The sequence below is a fragment of the Myotis daubentonii genome, chromosome 9, assembly GCF_963259705.1.
Source record: "Myotis daubentonii chromosome 9, mMyoDau2.1, whole genome shotgun sequence".
In the NCBI taxonomy this organism is placed as follows: domain Eukaryota; kingdom Metazoa; phylum Chordata; class Mammalia; order Chiroptera; family Vespertilionidae; genus Myotis; species Myotis daubentonii.
In genome coordinates, this window is record NC_081848.1 from 16,320,899 (window position 1) to 16,343,608 (window position 22,710).

The 22,710-nt window shown below is 42.0% G+C and overlaps 1 protein-coding gene across 1 annotated transcript; it reads right to left on the bottom strand.

The window, feature by feature from the left end:
- Window positions 1-10,739: 10,739 nt before the first annotated feature.
- Window positions 10,740-22,262, bottom strand: LOC132240608 (rho GTPase-activating protein 20-like). Its single transcript, XM_059708019.1, has 6 exons — window positions 22,100-22,262; window positions 20,113-20,274; window positions 17,681-17,790; window positions 15,327-15,516; window positions 14,132-14,246; window positions 10,740-13,137 (listed from the first exon to the last, which is right to left on the bottom strand). Exons 1-6 carry the CDS (start codon window positions 22,187-22,189, stop codon window positions 11,243-11,245), a joined length of 2,562 nt encoding a protein of 853 aa, XP_059564002.1. The 5' UTR covers window positions 22,190-22,262; the 3' UTR covers window positions 10,740-11,242.
- Between the last annotated feature and the right edge of the window lie 448 nt (window positions 22,263-22,710).

Here is a 22,710-nt window from a genome sequence, read left to right on the forward strand (position 1 = left end):
CTGTGAAGCACAATAAAGCAATGTGCAATAAAATGAGGTGTGTCTGTGAACTAAACATTTGCTTTATCTTCTTTATTGTGTGCCTTCCCATAGAGTGTCAGCTCCTCGAGGGCAGGAGGTTCTCCTGTGCACTGCCTGGTACTGCTGAAACCAGCGGACAGCGCAGTTCCCCACCCCTTAGCTGAAGGAGTTAGCAATTGTTTCCTGTCCTTTAAGTAGAGCAAGTATCTTCATTTTAGAAATGAGGAGATTAAGCAGTGTTTCTATGCTCCGGATTCCCAGCATTTTGAAAAAAAAAAGTGTTTTCAATTACTTGAAGGCTCTCTGAGAAGGCACATTGGAGTAAAGAGTTGAAGAAGTGGGGAGAGACAGGCAGTGAGCTCAGTGCGCATCTAGGACAAGAGCATTCCTGGCAATGCGGTGAATGGGAAACCTTGAAAAATGTTTAAAACACTGTTATGTGTACGTGTGTGTGTGTGTGTGTGTGTGTGTGTGTGTGTGTGTGTGTGTGAAAATTAACTTTATGTCTTAGATACTTTGTGGTCTTTTCTATGGCTGAGTCATAATCCATTGGCTTGGTATATACACCACTTCTTTATCCATTCATCTTCTGATGGCTGCTTAGGTTGCTTCCATACCTCGGCTGTTGTAAATAATGGGGCAGTGAGAATATGGATGTATATGTCTTTTTGATTCAGGATTTTGGGTTTCTTCGGATAAATGCCCCAAAAATGGAGTTGTTGGTACTTCTTTATCACTTGTTAGAGCCTTTCTTTTGGTATTTATTTTGTCTGGTATAAGAATTGCTATCCCAGCTTTTTTGTTTTGTTTTGTTTCCATTTTCATCAAGTATCTTTCTCCATTCCTTTACCTTCAGTCTGTGATCTGAAGTAAGACTCTTGTATTTAAGGGTCTTGTTTTGTTATCTATTCAAAACAAGAACGTATGTCTTTTGATTGGAACATTTACTTCATATGCATTTAAAGTAATTATTGATAGGTATGTATTTATTGGCATTTTATTATTCGTATCTTTTATCTTTTTCCCCCCTTCTTCTTAAAGAAGATTCTTTAATGTTTCATGTAATACTGGTTTGGTGGTGATGAAGTCCTTTCGTGTTTTCTTGTTTGGGAAGCTCCTTATCTGTCTTTGATTCTAAATGATAGCTTTTCTGGGTAGAGTAATCTTGGTTGTAGGTTCTTGCTTTTCATCACTTTGAATATTTCTTGCCATCTGTTCTGGCCTGCAAAGTTTCTGTTGAGAAGTCAACTGACAGTCTTAAGAGAGCTCCCTTGTAGGTAACTAACTGCTTTTCTCTTGCTGCTTTTAAGATTTTCTCTTTATAGTTAACCTTTGTCATTTTAATTATGATGTGTCTTGGTGTGGGATCTTCGGGTTCATCTCTGCAATTCCTGGACTTGTGTTTATTTTCTTCACCCGGTTAGGAAATTTTTCTGTAATTATTTTTTCAAATAGGTTTTCTATTCCTTGCTTTCTCTATTCTCCTTCTGGCATTCCCATGGTACAAATGTTAGTATGCTTGTAGTTGACCCAGAGACTCCATATACTATCCTCATTTTTAAAAATTGTTCTTACTTTGCTATCTTCAGATTTGGTGTTTTCTTATCTATCAAATAGCTGATTTTATCCTTTATATATCTACTCTATTATTGATTCCCTGTAATATATTCTTCATTTAAGTTAGTGTATCCTTTGTTGCTGATTGGTTCTTCTTAATGTTTCCTATGTCTTTGCTTGAGTTTTCACTAAATTCATATACTTTTCTAAGTTCACTGAGCATTTTCATAACCAGTGTTTTGAACTCTGTATCTGGTAGATTGCCTGTCTCCATTTTGTTTAGTTCTTTTTCTGGAGTTTTATTCTGTTCTTTTTTTTTCTTTGTCTCCTCATTTTGGCTGCCTCATTTGTGTTTGTTTCTATGCATTAGGTAGAGCTATGATGTCTCTTGTTTTTGGTAGAATGGCTTTATGTAGTAAGTATCCTGTAGTGCCCAGAGGCACAGTCTCCTCAGTCATGTGAGCTGGGTGCTCTGGGTGTGCCCCTGTGTGGGCTATGTGCCCCCTCCTGTTGTAGTTGATTAGCTGCAATAATTGATTGCAACTGCAGCTGAGGATCTGCTGTGCAGGGGCCAACCTTATAGAGCAGGACTTACTTTAGCAGGGCTCTGGTGCTGGCTGAGTCTACTCTTGGTATGTTGCTTTTGGAGGTGGTTGGATGTGCTCTGGAACCATCTGTAGATGTCTTTGAGGCCTCCCTCATCAGCTGCTGCCTGTTCTTTGCTTGGGAACCCCTGGCATGAGATACAGAGCGATCTGCAGATGGCTGTTACTTGTGGTGGGCTTGGAGGTGCCTGGCAGAGGCTAAGCTGCAAACTGATTCTAGCTGCCACTAATGCCTGGCTTGGGATCACTTAGCAAGAGGTACAAGGCATGCTGAGGCCAGATGCTGCTTGTTTGCTAGATTTTTAGGAGAGTCTGAAGCATGAGCCAAGATAGGCCATTTGTATGGGATTGCCACAGAAACAATCTGGGTTGGCCCATAAGTTGGGTGGGGTGGGGTATGAGGGAATCACCAGGGTGGGGCGAGAACACTGTTGACCAGATTAATGGAAACTCAGAAATGATGCTTACCTGCCAGCTCTGTTGGGAGAGGGCTCAGCAAAGGAACAATGGCCTCAGCCAGCATTTCTGTCTAGGAGAAAGCAGTCCCTTTAGCCCTTGCCATGATGTCAGACAATTCAGTTTTTCTCTGTATGTTCCTGGCACCTTTCAAGCTGCAGCCTCAGTGCTAGAGCTCAGAGAGAGTTCCAATAGTCCAGTGGTTCTCAACTTTGGCTGTGCATTAGAATCACCTGGGAATCTTGTTAAAATATCCTGATTTCTGGGCCTCATCATTAGTAACAAAGAAACAGAATTTCTGGAGGATGAGGCCCAGAAATCAGGATTTAACAAGATTCCAGGTGATTCTAATGTGCAGCCAAGGTTGAGAACCACTGGAATAGTCCCTTTGCAGGTCTTTAAGAGAAACACCTGGAATTCCCTCAGTTCTCAGTCTCACTCAGCCACAATCTCCGCTGATTTTCACAGCTGGAAGTTATGGGGATGTCTCTCCCTGGCACCGGAACAATGGACTGGGGGCCCTGGTGTGGGGCTAGGACCCCTCGCTCCTCACAGGGGACAGCTGCAGCCAAGTTATCCTTCCCAATTTTTAACTGTCACTCGTGAGGATAAGACCAGCCTGTTCTGTGTCTCCGCCTCTCTTATCAGTTTCCATTTGGATTCTTCTTTAATTCCCTACTTGTAGGACTACTCTTCAGCCAGATTTTGGGTGGTTCTGAGTGATGGTTGTTCTGTAGTTTAATTGTCATTTTGATGTGGTGGTGTTAGGATTTGAGTGTGTACTTACCTACTTCGCCATTTGACTCTTATCCTCTTAATGGCTGTAGGATGTATAATGATGTCTTCTTTTACTCTTGATCTTGGTGTTTTGTGGGTTGTTTATTTTTGCCATTAATCTTAATAGAGATTTACTAATTTTACTAATTTTTTAAATGAAATTTTATTGACTTTTCTCTATTATTTTTCTATGTTAAAATTTATACAGGGTGGAGCAAAAGTAGGTTACAGTTGTTCATATAAAAATAATACAATAATCTATACTAATAAAAGGGTAATATGCTAATTAGACTGGGAGACCTTCCAGGAGACCTTCCAGATGTTCTTCAGGACAAAGCCATGGTTAGAGGCCAAGAGGGAGGTCAGTTGTAGGAGCTCAGGCTGGTGGGGGTGGGGGGGCATTGGGGGTGATCAGGCTGGCAGGGGGGCAGTTGGGGGTGGGCAGGCCGGCAGGCAGAGTGATTAGGGGCAACCAGGCAGGCAGGCATGTGAGTGGTTAGGAGCCAGCAGTCCTGGATTGCGAGAGAGATGTCGGACTGCCGCCTGTGGGATTGAGCCTAAACAGGCAGTCGGACATCCCCCAAGGGGTCCCAGATTGGAGAGGGTGCAGGCCAGGCTGAGGGACAATCCCCCCTCCCCCCTGCACGAATTTTGTGCACCGGGACACTAGTTTATTAATAATAATATAAGAATAAATTCTGTTTTGAGTACTCACAACTGTAAATTTATGTTTGCCCCACCCTATAGATTTCTGCTATAATCTTTTCTTCTTTCTTTTGCTTGCTTTGGCTTTATTTTCTTCTTTTATTAGTTTCTTGAGGTAGGAAGTGTACTGATTTGAGATCTTTTTACATCTAAGCATTTAATTTTCCTCTTGACACTGCTTTTGCAGCATTCCAAATATTTTGATATTTGTATTTTCATTTATTTCTATGATTAAAAAATTTCCTTTGAAACTTCCTCTTTGACCAATGTATTAATTAAAAGTGTGTTTTTTGTTTTTCAAGGGTTTAAAGAGTTTTCTGTTATTGATTTCTAATTTGATTGCATTGTGGTCAGAAAACCTACTCTGTATGATTTTGATTTTTAAAAGATGTTGATGTTTGTTCTATGGCCCGGTATATGGTATATCTTGATTAATGTTCCATGAATAAATGAAGAGAATATATATTTTTCTATTGTTAGACGAAGTGTTCCATAAACAACAACTATATTCTTTTGGTTCATGGTGTTGATAAGTTCTATATCATTGCTGGGCTTTTGTCTAGTTCTATCAATTAGTGAGGAAGGATTGTTAAAGTCTTCAATTATAATTATGATTTTGGTTATTTCTCTTTTCAATTATGTCATGTTTCACTTTACATATTTTGAAGCTTTGTTGGTTGTGCATACACATTCATGGACTGAGCCATGGTCTGAGACTCCCCTGGATGGGTGCTTTCTGTGGTGGGATCCTTCCTCTCTGTGCTGCCTGGGCATCCCAGTGTCTTTGCCTGGGGGAGGGGAGTCTTAGGCCTGCAGGGGCAAAGATGCTTCCCAGGCTGAGCTGCTTATTGTGACTAAGTTCCTCTTTCTGTTGTTGCCTCCCAGTGGGGGAGGGGAGCCTCAGACTCAGCAGGAAGGATAATTCTTCCCTTCCTCCCCCACCACTTAATGCTTGTGGGCCACTAACATCCATCCCTCCTGTGGGTGGTGCCTGGCTTACCCAGTGGTGTCAAAGGTACTTCAGTTGGAGGATCAGGGGGAGGAATGAGCATATCTGGGCTGCCTTCTGATGCTAGGTTGGAAAAGGTCAGGCCTGAGTTGCCTTCTGTTGGTTGAGGGGATGTAAGATGCTGTGCTATGGTGTTGTTTCTCCAGTCCTAGGATTCTGGACCAATTTACCTTTCTCTTACCACCTTTTAGGATTATCCTTTGGTCGTCTTTTTGCATTATTTTGAGGATTTATGATTATACTTAACTATATGGTCATGTTTAGTGGGGAGGAGCAGGGAGACACAAGTCTATACCATTTTCTCTGGACCAAATTTTCAGATATTTTTACATTTACTATGGCTTTCTGAATTATGTCTGATACTGAATTATTTTTAAATTGGAGCTACCTAGCCAAGACACTATAATTTGGTAAGTTTGGATCGACTTCCCATAAATTGTGTCTGTTTACTATGGAGAAAGAATTATTTTAATCCCTATTTTAAGGTTCAACGGTAAAAAAAAAAGAGCCCTGGGTCAGAACGAGGTTCTAGGGATGAATGTACCCACTATGAAGGGCTACTGTAATCATTAAGTGAAAAAGATACATGAATGCATTCATATATGCAGGCAACAAGAAGTGCCCAATAAATGCTAATGTCCCCTTTCTTCTACACAGCTCATTTTTCTTAGTTGTTTAAAGCCCGTGAGGACAGAAACAATCTTTTTTCACATTGTAGCTTTAAGGTCTAGAACAGTCCTTGGCATTAAATGGCCTGAGTAGTATTTATATCATTTGCAACACCTCTACCTCCCCACACCATGCTCTTTCCCTCTTTTCAGATTTGACCTTTTTATGTGTCCTTCAGTGTCTTGCTTGAATTAGCTCATCTTTGGCTCCCTCCCCCACCCATTCATTTGCTCTGCCTTCAAGTAATAAGCTTCTCTATAGTCATATATTTTGATGATTCTCTATCATCCCATTCTTGGGCAAAGATATGTTTTTTTTCTAGTGAATTTTAGGTAGTAACAATCACAGCCCCTGTAACCTGGCAGAGAGGAAGTATCCCTTTATAGCATCCATTTTACTTACTGAGAGTAATAGGCCTACCTCACAAATACAGGTGTCTTTTTGTTTGGTTTTGTTTTGGATTTTTAAAAATCTTTATTGTTGAAAGTATTAGAGATGTCCCCTCTTTCCCCCCATTAGCCCCTTCTAGGCCCATACCTCATCACCCCAGGGCTTCACCACACTATTGTCTGTGTTCGTGGGTTATGCATATATGCATACAAGTTCTTTGGTTAATTTCTTCCCACCCACCCACCCACCCACCTCTGCCTTTCCTCTGAAATTCATCAGTCTGTCCCACGCTTCTATGTCTCTGGATCTATTTTGTTCATTAGTTTATTTTGTTCTTTAGATTCCACATATGAGTGAGATCATGTGATACTTGTCTCTCTGACTGGCTTATTTCGCTTAGCACAAATACTGTTTTTTAGCCAATTTACTCACTCCTCGTAGTAGATCAAGAGGCTGCAAGGAGAAGTGCTAAATGTAATTCCAAATTACTGTAATGTAAAATAAAACCTATATGAAAACGATTAGCATTTAAACCTTAGTGTCCTCCAAATCTGCACCATACATTGCCATGTGATATCGAACTCCAGAAAATTAGTTACTTTGCCTTAACAAATTAAGTAGGTTAGAAACAACATTGGACTATCTAAAAATTGTATGCGTGCTCTGCCGCTGAGCAATAACACTGTACAAATTAAGTAACACTATACATCTAATATCATCCTCTGTGTATCTTTTTTTGGGATTTCAAAACAAAAATTTCCAAACTACACTTCAGAGCCATCTTCTAATTCCACCACACAGATGCAGACCTGAAGCTCAAGGAGGCCACTGTGTTTAAAACAAAGGCAATGCAAAGGAAGGATTTATATTCACAGGTGGCTCTGAAACAGAGGACTCGTACTTGGGGTAGATAGCACACAGAATTCAGCGGTATTCTCATTTTGTTTTACCCTCGTCCGAGGATAGTTTTTCCATTGGCCTCTTAGAGAGAGTGGAAGGGAGGGTGAGGAGGGGGAGAGACACATTGATTGGTTGCCTCCTCTCGCACCTTGACTGGGGTGGGGAATTGAACCTGTGAGCCTTGGGTCTGAGGGCTGTTGCGCTAACCACTGAGAAAAACTGGCCAGGGCAGCAGTATTCTTTCTTTCAGCAGAAAACTTAGCTTACAAGATATCCCCATAACCAGAATACATGTTAAAGTTAACATTTTACTCAACTTTTATTATTCAGTTTTTTCCTGAGTATTGAAATAAGCAGTTTGCAAAGACTTTCTCTTAAGTCATTAAAACATGACCAGGTAGGAAAAGATAAGTTCAACACTTACTACCACAATTTGGCTTAAGTACTTAGAGTTTTTTTTCCCAACAAGCGAAATATGTCATTGGTTCCAGGAAACATTAGATCTTTTCAACTCAATGGCATGCCATGAAAAGTAGAAAAACACAATGAGAGAAAATTTCTTGAATCCAATGTTTTTAGTACATCAAGGCTCCCTTTTTACAGTAATCTTTGTATTTCTGTAACAGTTAGGGGGAAATTAACATCAGTGTATGTGCACACTGCCTGCACCTCATCAGTGGCATTTCTGACAGTGGGGTGCGGTCTTCGGTGCTGTTATACAAATAATTTTTCTGTACTAATTACATTTTTCTTGCATCTCTTTGAAATGGTGGTTAAACTTACACAGAGTGAACCCCAATGAACTCTGACAAGTAAAGATGCAGCAGTCCTGAGGAACCAGTAATAATGTTTATATGACCTCAGCAGTACTCAGGTCCTGAGTGTCTGGGAGCAACTTGGTCAATCTGGTCAATTATGATTTAAATTCAGGTAAGAAAATATCATACCATCCATTAAACTGAGTTGATGGTTCTTTTGATATGAGAATAAGGACATTCCAGGAGCACAAGGAAAACATAATGCTTAAACAAATGAAGACTGCGCTTAAAGCATGACTTGTTTGGTAAATGGTAAGATTAGAAAAATAGAAAAGCTTTATTTTCCCCCTCTGGAAAGACTAACCATGGCCTATGACTAAAAGCTCAAAGTTCAATTCTACATGAATAGCATTTTATGAAATTTCCAATGGTAAGTAGAAATTGGGCTCATTAACTAGAACAGTTCTACAAAGGGATCATTGCTCTGGGGAGATTGTTAACGTTGGAGAATGGTATTTTATTTAATAGACAGCATGGACTTCATACATATCCATTATCAGTGCCTTGAAAATCAAACAACTTTAAAAGTTAGCAGCAGTTTCTGCAAGTACAAAAATACACATTTATTACATAACAGGGTAGTAAAATTTGTCAAGATATATTATACAAACTCAAAACATTTTAGATAAAGCATGAGTCTAATATATTATAGATTAACAGAGTATAATAAAATGACGTTCTTCAAATCTTACAATATAATACTTTACAGCCATATTAACAAACTATTTACATTGTTACAGGAGGATCTAAGGGAACAAAGAGTGGAAATAATTATTTAAGAACCTCACTATCTATTTCCTTCTATGCTTCAAATTGGGTGGGTGATTTTCTACTCATCAATATATATATAGAGGCTAGAACCAATGTTCTCTTAAGTAGAGAAGAAACGTCTTCCAGAAAGACACTCCAAGCTGGAAGAGCTTCATTCACATCTTGCAGTTCCAACAGTAGTTTTGCCCTCGGGGTAAGGGAGATCCCTGTTGCCTTTATATATCGCAAAAAATGCATGTGGACACTTAGAGGTCTAGCTATAGGACAAAGTGGAATCTACTTCACACCTGTGAGGGAGATGGCCAGTGTCATGAAGGAGTTTTTTGGACCCAGAGTTATAAAAGCTAATTATACTGCTAAGGGCAAACAGGGCCATGTACCCCAGAGGTAGGTAGCACCAATAGCTAATACTGAAAAGACTTGTTTTATCTTACACTTTATTTTTATTTACTTTAGTGATTTTAGAGAGAGAGGATGGGAGAGAGAGAGAGAGAGAGGGAGAGAGAGAAAGAGGAGGGAGGGAGGGAGAGAGAGATAGAGAAACATCAATAACATTGATTTGTTGTTCCACTTATTTATGCACTCATTGGTTAATTCTTGTATGTGCCCCAACTGGGGATTGAACCCATCACCTTGGCATATCAGGACGACACTCTAACCAATGGAACTACCTGGCCAGAGTCACCAGAAAACATTTTTCCCCCATTAACTGAAAAAATGCAACATTTAGGACAACAGGAAAAGAACACAACATAAAAGTTTCCTAGTGGCTCAGAAATATAGTTTGAAATAAGCTAGTTTGAGGGAGAAAGGTCCATTTGATGGTGGACTAAAGAGACCCAGTGGGTTCTAAGCAGCTTCTTATAAGTATCAAGTTGAAATGAAGGACGATGCACATCCTTTCCTGACTCTATCCCTCCAGGCCGGCTGGCAGGCCTAATAATCAATGGAGTTAATCCAGGAGATGTACCAGTGTCACTTTAAGGCAAGAGAGAGGTGTCCATGGATATAAACCAATGGGGTGGGGTATACACTCTGTGAACTATGAGTCATTTGGGACAAAAGTATGTAAAAACTCCTGGAGGTAGGGAAATCCAAAGCCAGTGATTGAGAAGGCCCGATAGCCACTTTGGTGGGTATTCTATTCTGCAACTCTTCATAAACTGGCAAACTCAAATTTGCTCTCTCTATGACCAAATGATAATCAGAAAAAGGATGACTTATCAGCAATGTTTTCTGGCTGACTACTCTAAGAGGCGGGGCTGCAGAAAAGCATCTTGGCAGAGGAGCCCGGCTTTCATCCTGCTGGCAACAGCATTCGTGTAACAGAGAAAAGACTGTTTTGCAGTTTCCCCCACCCTCAGGTAACTAGTGCTTTCAGGTCACCTTCTCACAGGAAAAGCTGTGTTTCTGGAGAACGCTCCCAGCACAGGTCCCTTTGTAAAGAACACTGGTATGAGCAACATTTCCGTCTTTCTCTTCCCAGCTGTTCACTGGAGCCTTTGCAAAGCGGTGCTAATGGAACAATGAATCAAGCAACACAACCAACAAAAAAATGGCATCATGATACTCATGGCTCTTGAGCCACTCTCCTTTTCCCCAGTCTAGCTGCATCATGGGCTACTTTCTGGAATGATCCTGTGAGGACATGTGCCTCTAGAAGTCACAGAAATGGACAGTGACTTGGATGAAGGGAAATGTTTCACATGATTTCCTTCATTACTGGGCGTGCTTTTCTTCCCAATACTTTGATTAGTGGCATTTTTCTTGCTCATTTATTGAACACATTCCATGGAGTGTGGATTGTTTGTCTGCACCCTTCCCCACGCCCGGTAATCTCCATGCTTCACTAATGATACCATGGCCTTCTCAGGAGCCTAACGTGATATAATGCACGCTTCCTTTTTATGCTAAATAATAAGCCAGTCAGAGACAGACAAGTACACATGATTTCACTAACAAACAAAATAGAAACAGACGCATAGAGACTGACAGCTCTGAGAGGTTATGGGGTTGGGGGTTGGGTGAAAAAGGTGAAGGAATTAAGTACCCCCACCCCCCCAAACAAACAAACAAACAACCAAAAACCCTCATAGACACAGACAACTGTATGGTGATTACCAGAGGGAAAGGGGGTGGGGAGTGATAGGAGAGGGTAAAAGGAGATAAATGGTGATGGAAGGAGACTTGACTTTGGGTGGTGAACACACAATACAATATCCTGATAATGTATTAAATAATTGTACACCTAAAACCTATATAATTTTATTTACCAATGTTACCTAATAAATTCAATAAAGTTAAAAAAAGTAATAAAAAAAAAGAAGACACTTTCTCTAATTCTCTGCGAGTATCTCTAAAATCATGACAGGCCCAGACCCATGTTCTAAAGAATTATTGTAGTAAAACTTCTTGCTCATGGTCTTAGTAAAGCGAGTTATTTTATTGTACTAAGTATTAGCAATAATCATCTTTATGCTACCTATTCCAGGTAGTTTACACACAGGGGTCATCATGAATATTGTCTTGATGTTATTAGGCCACTTCCTGTTCTTCCTGTTCTTCTAGACATCAGGTTCTTCTTGTGGTAAAATGTCTTTGGTTGAATGTTTGTCCTCAACATCACACACTGGTGCAGGCCCTGAGTCTGGGCCGGACTCATCATCTATAACCAAAGAGCTGGGCGAGGATATTGCACATGGCAGGGTGCCAGGAGAGCACGGCCCGCTACTCTCTCCTTCCTCCTGTGACTTCAGACAAAGCTCCACTGTGCCTTCCACTAGGCTGGGTGGAGAGCTACGGCGTGGCTCGGAGACGTGGCTGGGATTGGAGCTGTCCCGCTGGGCTGTCTGCGCAGCTGCAAGTCCTGCAGGTACCGTCGGGGGCATGTCTTTCTGTGTCTCTTGCTGTGGGTTGGCTTCTGGAGCCCCAGAAGCATGGGGAGGGGGCTCTGCGGGCCCTGGCAGAGAAGATATTTTATTTTCCTCTGCTCTGGCTGCCCTGGCTGCCCTGGCTACCCTGGCTTTGTTTTTGAGGGACCAGTTTTTCAAGCTGGCCATACCATTTCTTAACCATGTGCTGGGATGAAGGGTTACAGAATGCATCTGTGAATGCCGCTCTAAGGTGTCCTTTTTTGAATAAGCCAGGCGGCTGCTGGCCTGCTCAGAGGCGGGACCAGGCACTCCAGAAACGAGTCTATAGCTGCTGGAGTCGGACGGTTCTCCCTGCTGGCTTGGGGCCTGAAAAGTGCAATCTACTGGGGAGGACGTTTCGTTGGGTGTAAACACGGAATGCTCTGAAATCTGAGAGAAAGCACTATCCTGGGAGCTCACTGAGGAGCCAGATGGGGAGGTGCCTGGGGAGGACAAGCTAGAACAGCTCGTCCTGGGGCAGGTGCTTAATTTTGAGGGTAAAAGCTTCTCGGGGTTCTGGTCGGTGGCACCGCTCTTGCCCACCTCGATCCCCATGACCAAGCTCTGGTTAATGAGCTTTTGGCCCTCCAATTGTAAAGACTTGTGCTGCTGGAGATACTCCTCCTCTCCAGACAAGGGGCGTACTTCAAAGCTGGTTTTGTTGTGTTTCCTTGAGAAAATCCCCCTGAGATAGCTCAGCTTGGAGCGCTGGTCGTCGATGCTGGTTTCTGAGCAGCGCCCGTGCCGCTTGGAACTCTTGGGGGCATCTGCTGTGTGTGACGGGGCGTGTGCAGGTGTGTCTGCATCCAAGGGCTGGCTCCTGGGACAATCATGTGAGGACATGTAACTGCAAGATGCCACAGAAATGGCCACTGGCTTTGAGGGCGGGGGGCGCTTCACGTGACTTCCTTGCATACCAAAGAAGCCCTTCTTCTTAGCACTTTTATTAGAGGCATTTTTCTTGATATCAGTGCCTGTGACTAGAGCCTGTTTAAAATACATCTTACCCTCCTCCTGTGGGGGTTCGTTTTGCTTCAGATGGTCCTCACCTTTCTGTGAGAGAATTGCATCACAGCTGGACTTGCGTAGCTTTTTCTGGAAAAACTCCCTGAAAGAGGACAGCTTTGCATCTCGATAGTCGATGCTGGGCTCGGAGCAGCGCCGCTGTCGCCGCGGGCTTTTCGGAGCATCTGCTGCAGCCCTGGTCAGGTAGCTGGGTGTGGCGGCGCCAGTCGGGGCCCCGCCATGGTCCTGCAGGCTGGCCTCTCTGTACAGTCCTGGGACAGTCACTGGCTTGGATTCGAGAGGCCCTTCCATTTGAATGTCTTCATGTTTAGGATTGTCTAAGTCAAAGTCGCTCAGGGTTAAAAGACCTTCCAGCTCGGGCTGGTCGGGGTCACAGTCACTGAGGGTGAGGACTGAGTCCATGCTTCTGCTACCCTGGCCGAGGGTCGTCACCAGGTCACTGCACGGAGCGTCAACGTCCTCATTCAGCTCGTTTTCCAAGCCGTCATAGGAGGCGTCGGTCATTTGTAAGCAAGAGATATCTGCGGGAAATCAAACCATGATAACCTTGTTAAACACTCCAAGCGCATGCTGCCTAAAAAGACAAAAACTGTGATGCTTAGTTTAATTCTCTTTTCATGTAGATTTTTCAAATTTCTATATTTAAGGAAAAATCCTTATTTTTTAATCACAATTAATTAATCACAATCTCTCAATTTGTCAGTGCAGAATACAAAATAAATTTGTTTGGGTGTACTAGATTGATCTCAGTTCCTGAAGAAATGGGCTTTCCCTAAGTAAGATTTCCTCAAAGCAAAGAGACTTGTCATAATACCGAGAAATGATACAAAAAAATAAAGGAATCAATGCCAAGTACACCTGGATTCCGAATGAGACTGCCTTCTAGCGTGGCTTGCTGGTGAATACACGGCATTCACGCTCAGGGCAACCATTTACTAACCCTGTCAGCTTCTCTTTGGTAGAGTTCTTTAATATCCATTATTTATTTAATCTTTAAAACCACCATAAAAGTTAGGCATCATGGGTATCCATATTTTATAGATACAGAACCGATGCTCAGTGGCATAGAATAATTGACCAAAGGTCACTGGTGGTACAGGACTGCACAGTCCGGATGCCGTTGCTTAGAAACGGTTTTAGAGTCTCCAGCATCCGAGTGTCCTAGGGACGCAGAGGAAGGGGAGAGAAAACGCCCGGCTGCTTCTGCGGCCGCCGGGCCTCCTGCTCCAGGTTTAACGCCAGTCCTATGATGTGTATTAGCGTTCCTTGTAAAGTTCTGGTTACAGAAACGATTAACACCATCAAGTGCTAACAGGTTCCTGAAGTTGGGGATCTCATCTTACCCACGGGAACCCCACCAGCAGGCCTTCTAAGGGAGGAGCCCGAGGCCCACTGACCCAGGCCAGTGGCTCCCTTCACTGGAGCTGCTGTGGGATCCAGGACAACCACTGTCCCCCTACCTTCACAGACACGTGTGTGTTTTTCCCAGGAAAACAGTCCAATTAGTCACAATACCTGAGGTATTCTCTCTAATGTCACACCTCACTGACACCTCTCCAAAGAGGGAAGTGATTTCTTCTCCAAATATTCTACAGCAATTTTCAATCACAAATTGAATAAGCAGAGTAACCTGAACAAAAAGGGACAAAATTGAAGTGCCACTTTCCATACAGCATATCTATAAACCATACTTAATATATCAGTGCTGATTTCAACAAAAATGCAAAAGAATCCAGAGGGGTAAAAATCATGTTTGTTTTAAAAGTATATGAAGAGTTCCCTCTAGAAATTTAGGGATAGAAATACATTTTAATCAGTGGACCAAAGTTATTATTTGTGGTCTTGGCTTAATGCTAACATTTTCATCCCAATGGTTCTGTCTTTAAAATTAGGGTAGTTTTATATATTCTCCACAGTGTTTGGGGTGAAGAAATATACGTTGTGAATAAAGCCCGTAAAGCATCACTAGACAGACATACGAAGTGTATTTCTTATGTATGAGGCAGTTGTCTTGGGTCTGGGAAGAGGGCGTCCTCTATGGGTTGACTGTGAAGGAGAGAGACAGCTGGAGAGAAAACTTGCATTTTGCCCCACTGGTCTCTCCCTAGGCACTTCCTTCCCGCAGGCTCCCTAATGGAAGGCTCTTGCAGAAGAGGGGAGACTTCACCAGGGAGCTTTCTGCCTCCACTGAGCTGTTGTGGAGTCTGGCTGTAGTTTCCCTGCCCCAACAGCTGAGCCAAGGGCAAGCAGAATGGTGGGTGCGCCAGGCACCACAGGGGTGTGGTTTCAAGTAACCACTGTATGAGCGGGGTATTACCACCACCACCACTTTCCCGAGGAGAAGCTGGATCAGTGTAACTAATTTTGCCCAGGAGGTTACTTCTGGCAAGTGTGGGGCTGAGACTTGAACCCTGGCTTGTCTAACTTCAAAGTTCTTGTTTGTTTTCTCAAATCAACTGCTTATCATTCTGTGGTTGAAGTCAGTCACAGTTTTTTGCCTCTTTCAAGGGAAAAGAGAACTAACCCAACTGCTAGCACTTTTCTGCTTCAGAAACCACTTTTCTATAGTCTACCAGGATAGGATAAAACAATTAAATGAACCCAAGTGTATGTTCTTTTAAGAAACTGTCTTTCAGAATGAATACCCTGAATTTTGGGTTCAAAATGGGGACTCAGTCTCCCAGGGCATAAAAATGAAAAACTTCATTACCTTTTTTGTAAATTCGCCTTCTAATTCTGGGCTGTAGGTAGTAGAAGACCAAAGAATGCTCGGAGCGATACACACCGCTAAATTAAATGCGTTCATCTGATTGGATGAGGAGTGTTGCTCAATGTTGTGTAGTACCCCAAAAAGGTACCTTAGAAGAACAATATTGGCTCTCGGAAGCTGGTCCAACAGCCTGAAGACAGAAAACAAATGCACTCTTTAAGCAAGACATTTCATCAACTATTTGTATGAACAGGCAACCCTTGCTTTCCATGAATTCCTCATGCAAAGCAAAACAGTCCAGATCTGCAGGAGTTTCAGTTAACATGGTACTATGCAAAGTGAGCACTGCCTGTACAGGAGGAGAGAAAACAAGCCTGGGGATTTGGCTATTTGTTTTGTACACTGTCTTCACAACTCAATGAAAATGTAAAAGATTGCACAAAAATGGCTCCCCCAAAATTTACCTGAAACTAATGTATTTTAGTTTAATCCTGTAACATTTCAGAATATTCTCCACCAAAACCCCACAAATCTTTCTGATGAAACTCAACAACCATTAAACTTAAAGTGCTCCCTTTTTCCAAGTGTATCTCTTGGTGGGAGCCCAGACTTGAGCTATTAGGCTGCCTAGTGCATCCTGAGAACTGGGGCTCTGCTCCACTAGCTTCCAAAGTCAATCTGTCCCGAGTCTCATCTCACTGGTATCACTTTCACATGTAAGTCAAGCTTATGATAGTCTATTTCCTACTATTCTCCTTTTGTAAATGATAAGAGGTTTTTAAATTATCATTCACTGAAAATGATATTTACTACCATCCAGAAAACTTATATGTTGATATCACGGTTGTTGCCTTTTTAAAACAGAATCTGCAACCAAGAGGAGAAAATTAGTCCGATTCCTGTTGCAAAAACAACAGAGGCATTTCTTCAGTACAATGAACTCACAATGAGAGTAGTTTATAGGGACAAATGATGAAAGATATTGAAACTGACCAAAAGGTTACTGAGTGTGCTCAATGGAAAGCAAGACACTGTCTAGTACACGCCTTGGGTTACCTGGTTTTATGGGGGCCTTAAGCCTTTGAGTTAACCCTACAAACTCTAAGTTATTGATGACAGTTACTGGTGCACCTAAGACTTGCTCATAGAATCGAAAATTCTGCCTGGTCAAGAGACAAATGATTTATTTGTGCTCTCTTACTACCCCTCAATGCCTCAGTAGAGGAAGCCAGTTTTGTATCTATTTATAAATTCTTTTCTGACTCAACTACATAAGATGTGGTAGTTTGAAATCTCCTTTGAACTGGTTGCAATAGCTTATCAGTTCTCTCATTAATTAATGATTTAAATTAAATCTTTTACACGTGTTCATTTTATATTTGTATGAGAGTCATAGTGTTACCATTTTTTTAAGGAAATCATCCTTAACAGTAAGGTGTAAAGTTTTAGACAATGAGCCATAAGCACAGAATCTCATCTTCACTATCTCTGGATGGTTTCCACCAAACCATCAGGGAAGCAGAGAGTATTTTGTGACAAGGTTTCGCTTTCTGTCTCCAACAGTGGTACCATGTTTTTCTCCAGACAAGGGATGTCTATCAACAGCAGGATGTAGACAATAACTTCTATTTTAAAATTGTTCGAGAAAAAAACTGAATTCAAGAAGCATATGCGAACAATGGTATTGGGATTTTTGGATTTTCAAAGAACTGGAAGTGTTGCTTTTTTGATGGACACTTCTTTCTTGCTCCCTTATAATGCAGGGAATATGGAGGGGGTGGGGGGTGGTGGTGGCGAGTTCTGCCAGCAGCTTCCTTTGCCTGAGTACAGACGATGCACTCCTTGTGATCAGACTGCATCTGTGCAACTCCCCTTTTCCTTGATGTTTTTCCAGAGCCACCTGCCTCTCTGCAGTGCTCCCACAATGCCCTCCTCCACGTATCTCTTCTATAGCACAGACTATACTGAATTGCAATTGTAATTCTGGCTTTACCTGTGAACTCTACCAGACTGTGAGTCCCTTGTGGGAGGAAATTTTCTCTGTGTGAATTCAGTTGGCGAATGAGATATATAACGGGTTGTCTGGTTAAATATTTACCAAAATTAAGATCATAAATTGGGTTTATAGTAGGCTTTTGTCAATGCCTCTCAGATTTGGACATATAGAAGGTGTATAAGGGTCAAGAGTGTCATGTTACTAAGATTAGGGAGAGAACAATCATAACAATGACAGCGTCCAGCGTAAATCTGTTTTTAACTGGTCCCCATGGATAACATCACTTCACGAGATGAACTTATAAAACATACGTTTTTTAAAAAGTATTTTTGAGATGTGACCAAATTAGAATAGTTACCTTTGAATTGTATTTATTCTCTCTTCATCATTTCCTTGATCCATTACACAGACCCATTGGTCATAGAGATCTGATGAGAAAACACTTCTGGGAATATGTCGTAGAAAATCCTGAGAGAGAGGGAAAAGCAAATATTTTAAATCATTATTTCATGCTAAACACGTACTGGAGTGATTATAAAACATTTTGTTGAAAAGAGATAGGTCCTGTCTTCTTTGGAATACACAGTTCTTGGTGCCAACTCTCCACTAATGTGCACATGTAGAAATACATGCTTTGACTTTTTTTCTAGCAAAAACCAGAGGAGCAACCCGAGTCTGGATTGTAACGGGAAAGATACAGGACAACCTCTTTGGGCTGAAAGCGCCTGTTTGTTTACATTTTAGCAAACTAGTATGTGACAGGGCCTGACAAGTCATCCTAAATTCCCCTTTCCCCTCTCCTAATGTAATCAGCATCCAATCATTCTATACATATTTACTCATATGTACCAGGTACTAGGGACAGAGCAGTGAATAAAACAGAGTCCCTGCTACTTTCAAACATTATATTCCAGCCGAATTGCTGAGCAATTCCCATCTAGAGATAGAGTTTCTCCCTTCTATTCCCCATGGAAGGACTCTCACTACTTGGGGAGAAACAGCATTCCAGGCAGTGGCTGGGCTCTGGGAGCCTGGGGACACACCCTGTGCCTGGTGTACACTGATTAACATGTGCCCAGCACACTCTCCTCTCTGGCCTTCCAGACTCTGTTTTGCTGAACCATTGGTGGGACTGGTGTGGTGAGACTAGATCATAATGCATATACTTATGGCCAAGGATGTTTGTTGTTTGGCCTTTGTTTATAAAAAGCTTAAAAATAAACTAAATTTGGTTCTGGTCCTATGTTCATTTCTGTCTTAAGCCAACTCTCTCTGTTGCTTTGGCATGGCATTCACAAAGCTAAGCTTGCAAAGTCTGATCTCTACCTCAGTAAACTTTAGGCAGAGAAAACTCAGTTTCACGTCTAAGCACTGTACCCACGATTGGCTATCATTCTGCAAGTTCATGGAAAGAGGTGAATGATGCAATTGAGCAATTTAAATATTGCTGGAAAACCAAATTACCAACTTTACAAAAGACAACGCAACTTGTTACTTACATGTCATGCTTATATTACTGATATGAAGGCTGTGACACCTCACTGTTATAGTTAGCTGATTACATGTGTCTCTCCCCCAGTAGCTCATGAGTCCTCCAGAGCAGGGGCGGAGACCTCACTCTCTACTCGTACACTTCAATGCCAAGCACAGTCCCACACAGAGTGGTGGTTATTACTGAGCTGTTGCTATTTGCATACGGACTAATATTAGTGAGGGACAAGGGAAGGCCAACTAAGTATAATTGAGATTCCAAGGTAATTTTAAAAACCTCTTTGTAGTCATGTCTCCTATCACAATACAATTTTTTTAAAAGAGTGGCGAATAAGCAGGAAGAGGACTGATTCTTCCTATTCTATTACACTATGTTTCTCTGTTCTATTACGTCTTCCAGTAGAAATGTACCTGGATACTTGTGACTCAGATGTGTCTTGACAAAAGTTACCTCTTTTTGGGTAAAGGTATTGAATTTTCATAATTCCAAGCTAATTTTAGTTGCTGCACCTACTTTAAAAGTCAGATTCAAAGAGGCAAAATCTGTTATTTCTAAGTGGGACATGACAATAGCACTCTTTTTCAATCTCAGTGGAACACATACTTATGATCTGTCTTGAAGAAAAGCATCATTAAATCTTAAACCTACACTTGAAAGATAATAGGTCGTAACATCTCAATGAACTCTCCACAGCTGGAATAACAAGTTATGAAATACAACCGCCATCGCAGCTGAGAAAGGTTATGAGAGCTGGTCCTGAATTACAATCACCACCTCCCAGCACTCAGCTGAGTCTCCTGCCCTCCCCAGCCAGAGCCCTGGTCACCAGCAGGACTGCCAGGCTCATCGGAGATGAGATTCCTGCAGGGCTAAAAATGAACTTTCCCTCAAAGGTCTGTTGGATCAAAGTTACAGCATCTCAAGGTAGTGAGATTGTGAGGAAGTCATCATAGCTAGGATGTTTGTTTTTGTAAATGTGCTCTATGTGCTTTGATTATTTTAAATTTAACTTAATTTACATATAATTTTTTGCACGAGGGAGCAGAAGTCATGATGAGAAGAGTGGTGAGGGATAGAAAAACTTAAAAAGTACGTCTGACATGACATGCCAAGCCATTCATGGGCCATGGCTTCTAAAGGACAATCTTCACTTTGTGAAGTATTTTTTTTTTTTTTAACACTTTTTAGGTTCTAATCTATGATGGTTCTTTGCAGAAGGGAATGAGGTCAAAATGAAAGGAACCAGTTGTTCCTCCAGAGGTGCACTGTGGGGTGATGGAGGGAGGGAGAACTCCTACCTTCAGAACAGACGCTATCACGAAAATGGATTCAGTGTCCAGGGGCACGTCTGCTCCCGCGTCCAGCTTCTCCTTCAGCTCTTTGCACAATTTCACACTGGCGCACTGTCTGAAGATGCCATTTGTGAGGGGTCCGTTTTGATTAAGGAAAACAAGAATATCCTATGGGGAAGCAAAGGGGAAAAAGGCACTTTACACATACCAGCGATCTCTCTCTGCCAGAGGCGAGGGTGGACGAGGGGACAGCTCTGGGGATCTGGCTGGATGGACTGCTAGAGGAATTAGTCAACTCATTTTTTGGTATCTCTAAATCTCTGTTGTTCTCTTTATTCAACATCTAAAAACCATTTTACCTCAAACACTTGCTTTAAGGAGACTGTCTTGTTTCAATGAACCAATGGCCACTTTAAACTCAGATTTCTTTGCTTCAAGGTCTCTGTCACCTGGTCTCTTCTATCTCACTACTCTCTCCCCATTACTCTCCAATACAAACTCTTTTCCCCAAATATGGAAATATTATTGTCAAATTCATTCTCCACTTGCTTGTCTTTCTTTTAATGCATCTCCATACTTCATTCTACTTCCTGTATTCACTTCCTTCTTCCCCCCCAGGAGGCTTTCTCCATCCCAGTCCATTCTGGCCATATTTCATTTTGGTTTGTTTCAAGCTGTATGTCCTCTGCCTTCAGGGCAGGAACAGAATGGGTGTTGGAGACAAGCAACCCATGGGATTTGAAACCTAATTATAGCACATATTTACTGTGTGATTTAGGATAAACTTGAGGCTTTAAAATAAATTTGTAAGGTGGGGATGATGATGATGACTACCCCCAAATTCTGTTGTGCAGGGGGAATTGATAGAGTAGTAAGGCTAGTGTCAGGTACTTACAGATGCGCAATCCATACTAATCGAAGGGTAATATGGTAATTATCCAGGAGACCTTCCAGGAGAACTTCCGGACGAACTTCCAGACAAAGTCATGGTGGCGGGGCCGAGGCAGAGGCAGTTAGGGGCAATCAGGCCAGCAGGGGAGGGCATTTGGGGGCAAGCAGGCTGGTGGGGGAGGACAATTGGGGGCGAGCAGGCCAGTGGGGGGGCAGATAGGGGGAATAGGTAGCTGGGGCTCAGTTGGGGGTGATCAGGTCAGCAGGGGGGACAGTTGGGGGCAATCAGTCTGGCAGGGTCGGGCAAGTGTGGTTGATCAGGCCAGCACCAGAGTGGTTAGGGGCGATCAGGCAGGCAGGCAGGTGAGCGGTTAGGAGCCAGCAGTCCCAGATTGCGAGAGGGATGTCTGAATGCTGGTTTAGGCTCAATCCCACAGGGGTCCCAGATTGGAGAGGGTGCAGGCTGGGCTGAGGGATACCCCTCTGTGCACGAATTTTGTGGACCAGGCCACTAGTATACTATAAAATGCATTCATCTAGTAGAGTACTTAGAGGACACTAGATACTCAATAAATGTTGCTTAACAATGGTCATTTGGAGATAAGACAAATGCAATAGTTTTCACCTGATCCACTCTAATCAGGTGAAAAATAACTAAATGCCAGAGGATGTATTTTTATACATAAATACTTGAAATACAAATAAAACACATGTAAGATTTTTAAAGAGCATATGATTGAGTAGTCTCTACTGCTAAAGGGATTAAAGGAGGTTTTCAGAACAATACAGAATTCAAGAAAGGAAGTGAGAGAAATGTGAGGGATAATGCATATTCTCTACCAAGCAAATTGTAATCTAACTGAGCAGTTTATGTGGCTCTTTTCTAAGACAAGTAGATTAGATGATCTCTTTCTATTGTGTCTAACTTATGATTCTGTTAACTGCTTAATCAGATTTTTATTCTTTGAAGTAATAATAATAAATATTCTCAGCCAAAGCCATGGTATCTATATTTCCATTTGGGTATAGATTTGCCTCTCAGAGCTCTCTCCTTCCCCAAACCTCCCTTCCCATTGGTGTTCCAGGCCAGAGTGAGACTTACCAAGATAGGTTTGGGCAGATTGTCATTCTCACAGATATTTGGCAGAGACACTCCAAAGAGCTGCCCTGTCATAGGAGAGGTTGGGGACATGGGCAAGTTATCCGGGTGAGTGCCAGAACCCCGCCAAAAGGCCCAATTGATGTTAGATCTTTTCCTTTTAAATGTCTTCTGACCCGAATCTAAGGAAGAAGTGAGGTAGAAAAACCAGTTTAACTCACTTTACCTTATTTCTACAGTTTCTATTTTTATGTTACATTCATTACTATGACTCAAAGAGAAAAATTGCTTACAGGTATCCTTTATTACTATTAATTTAATCTATGAAGTTTCATGATAATATTTTATAAATTAAGAATCAAATGTTTGGGTTATCATCCTGCTCCTTTTTGGAGCATCACTGGGTTGTTTACATGAGTTTTGGCACTGAATTCTCAAAGGTGAACGAAAGGGTCCCTTATTGTACTGTAACAGCTTAAAGCAGTGATGGCGAACCTTTTGAGCTCGGCGTGTCAGCATTTTGAAAAACCCTAACTTAATATTCCTTTATAGCGTCCATTTTATTTACTGAGAGTAATAGGCCTACGTCACAAATACAGGTGTTTTTTTGTTTG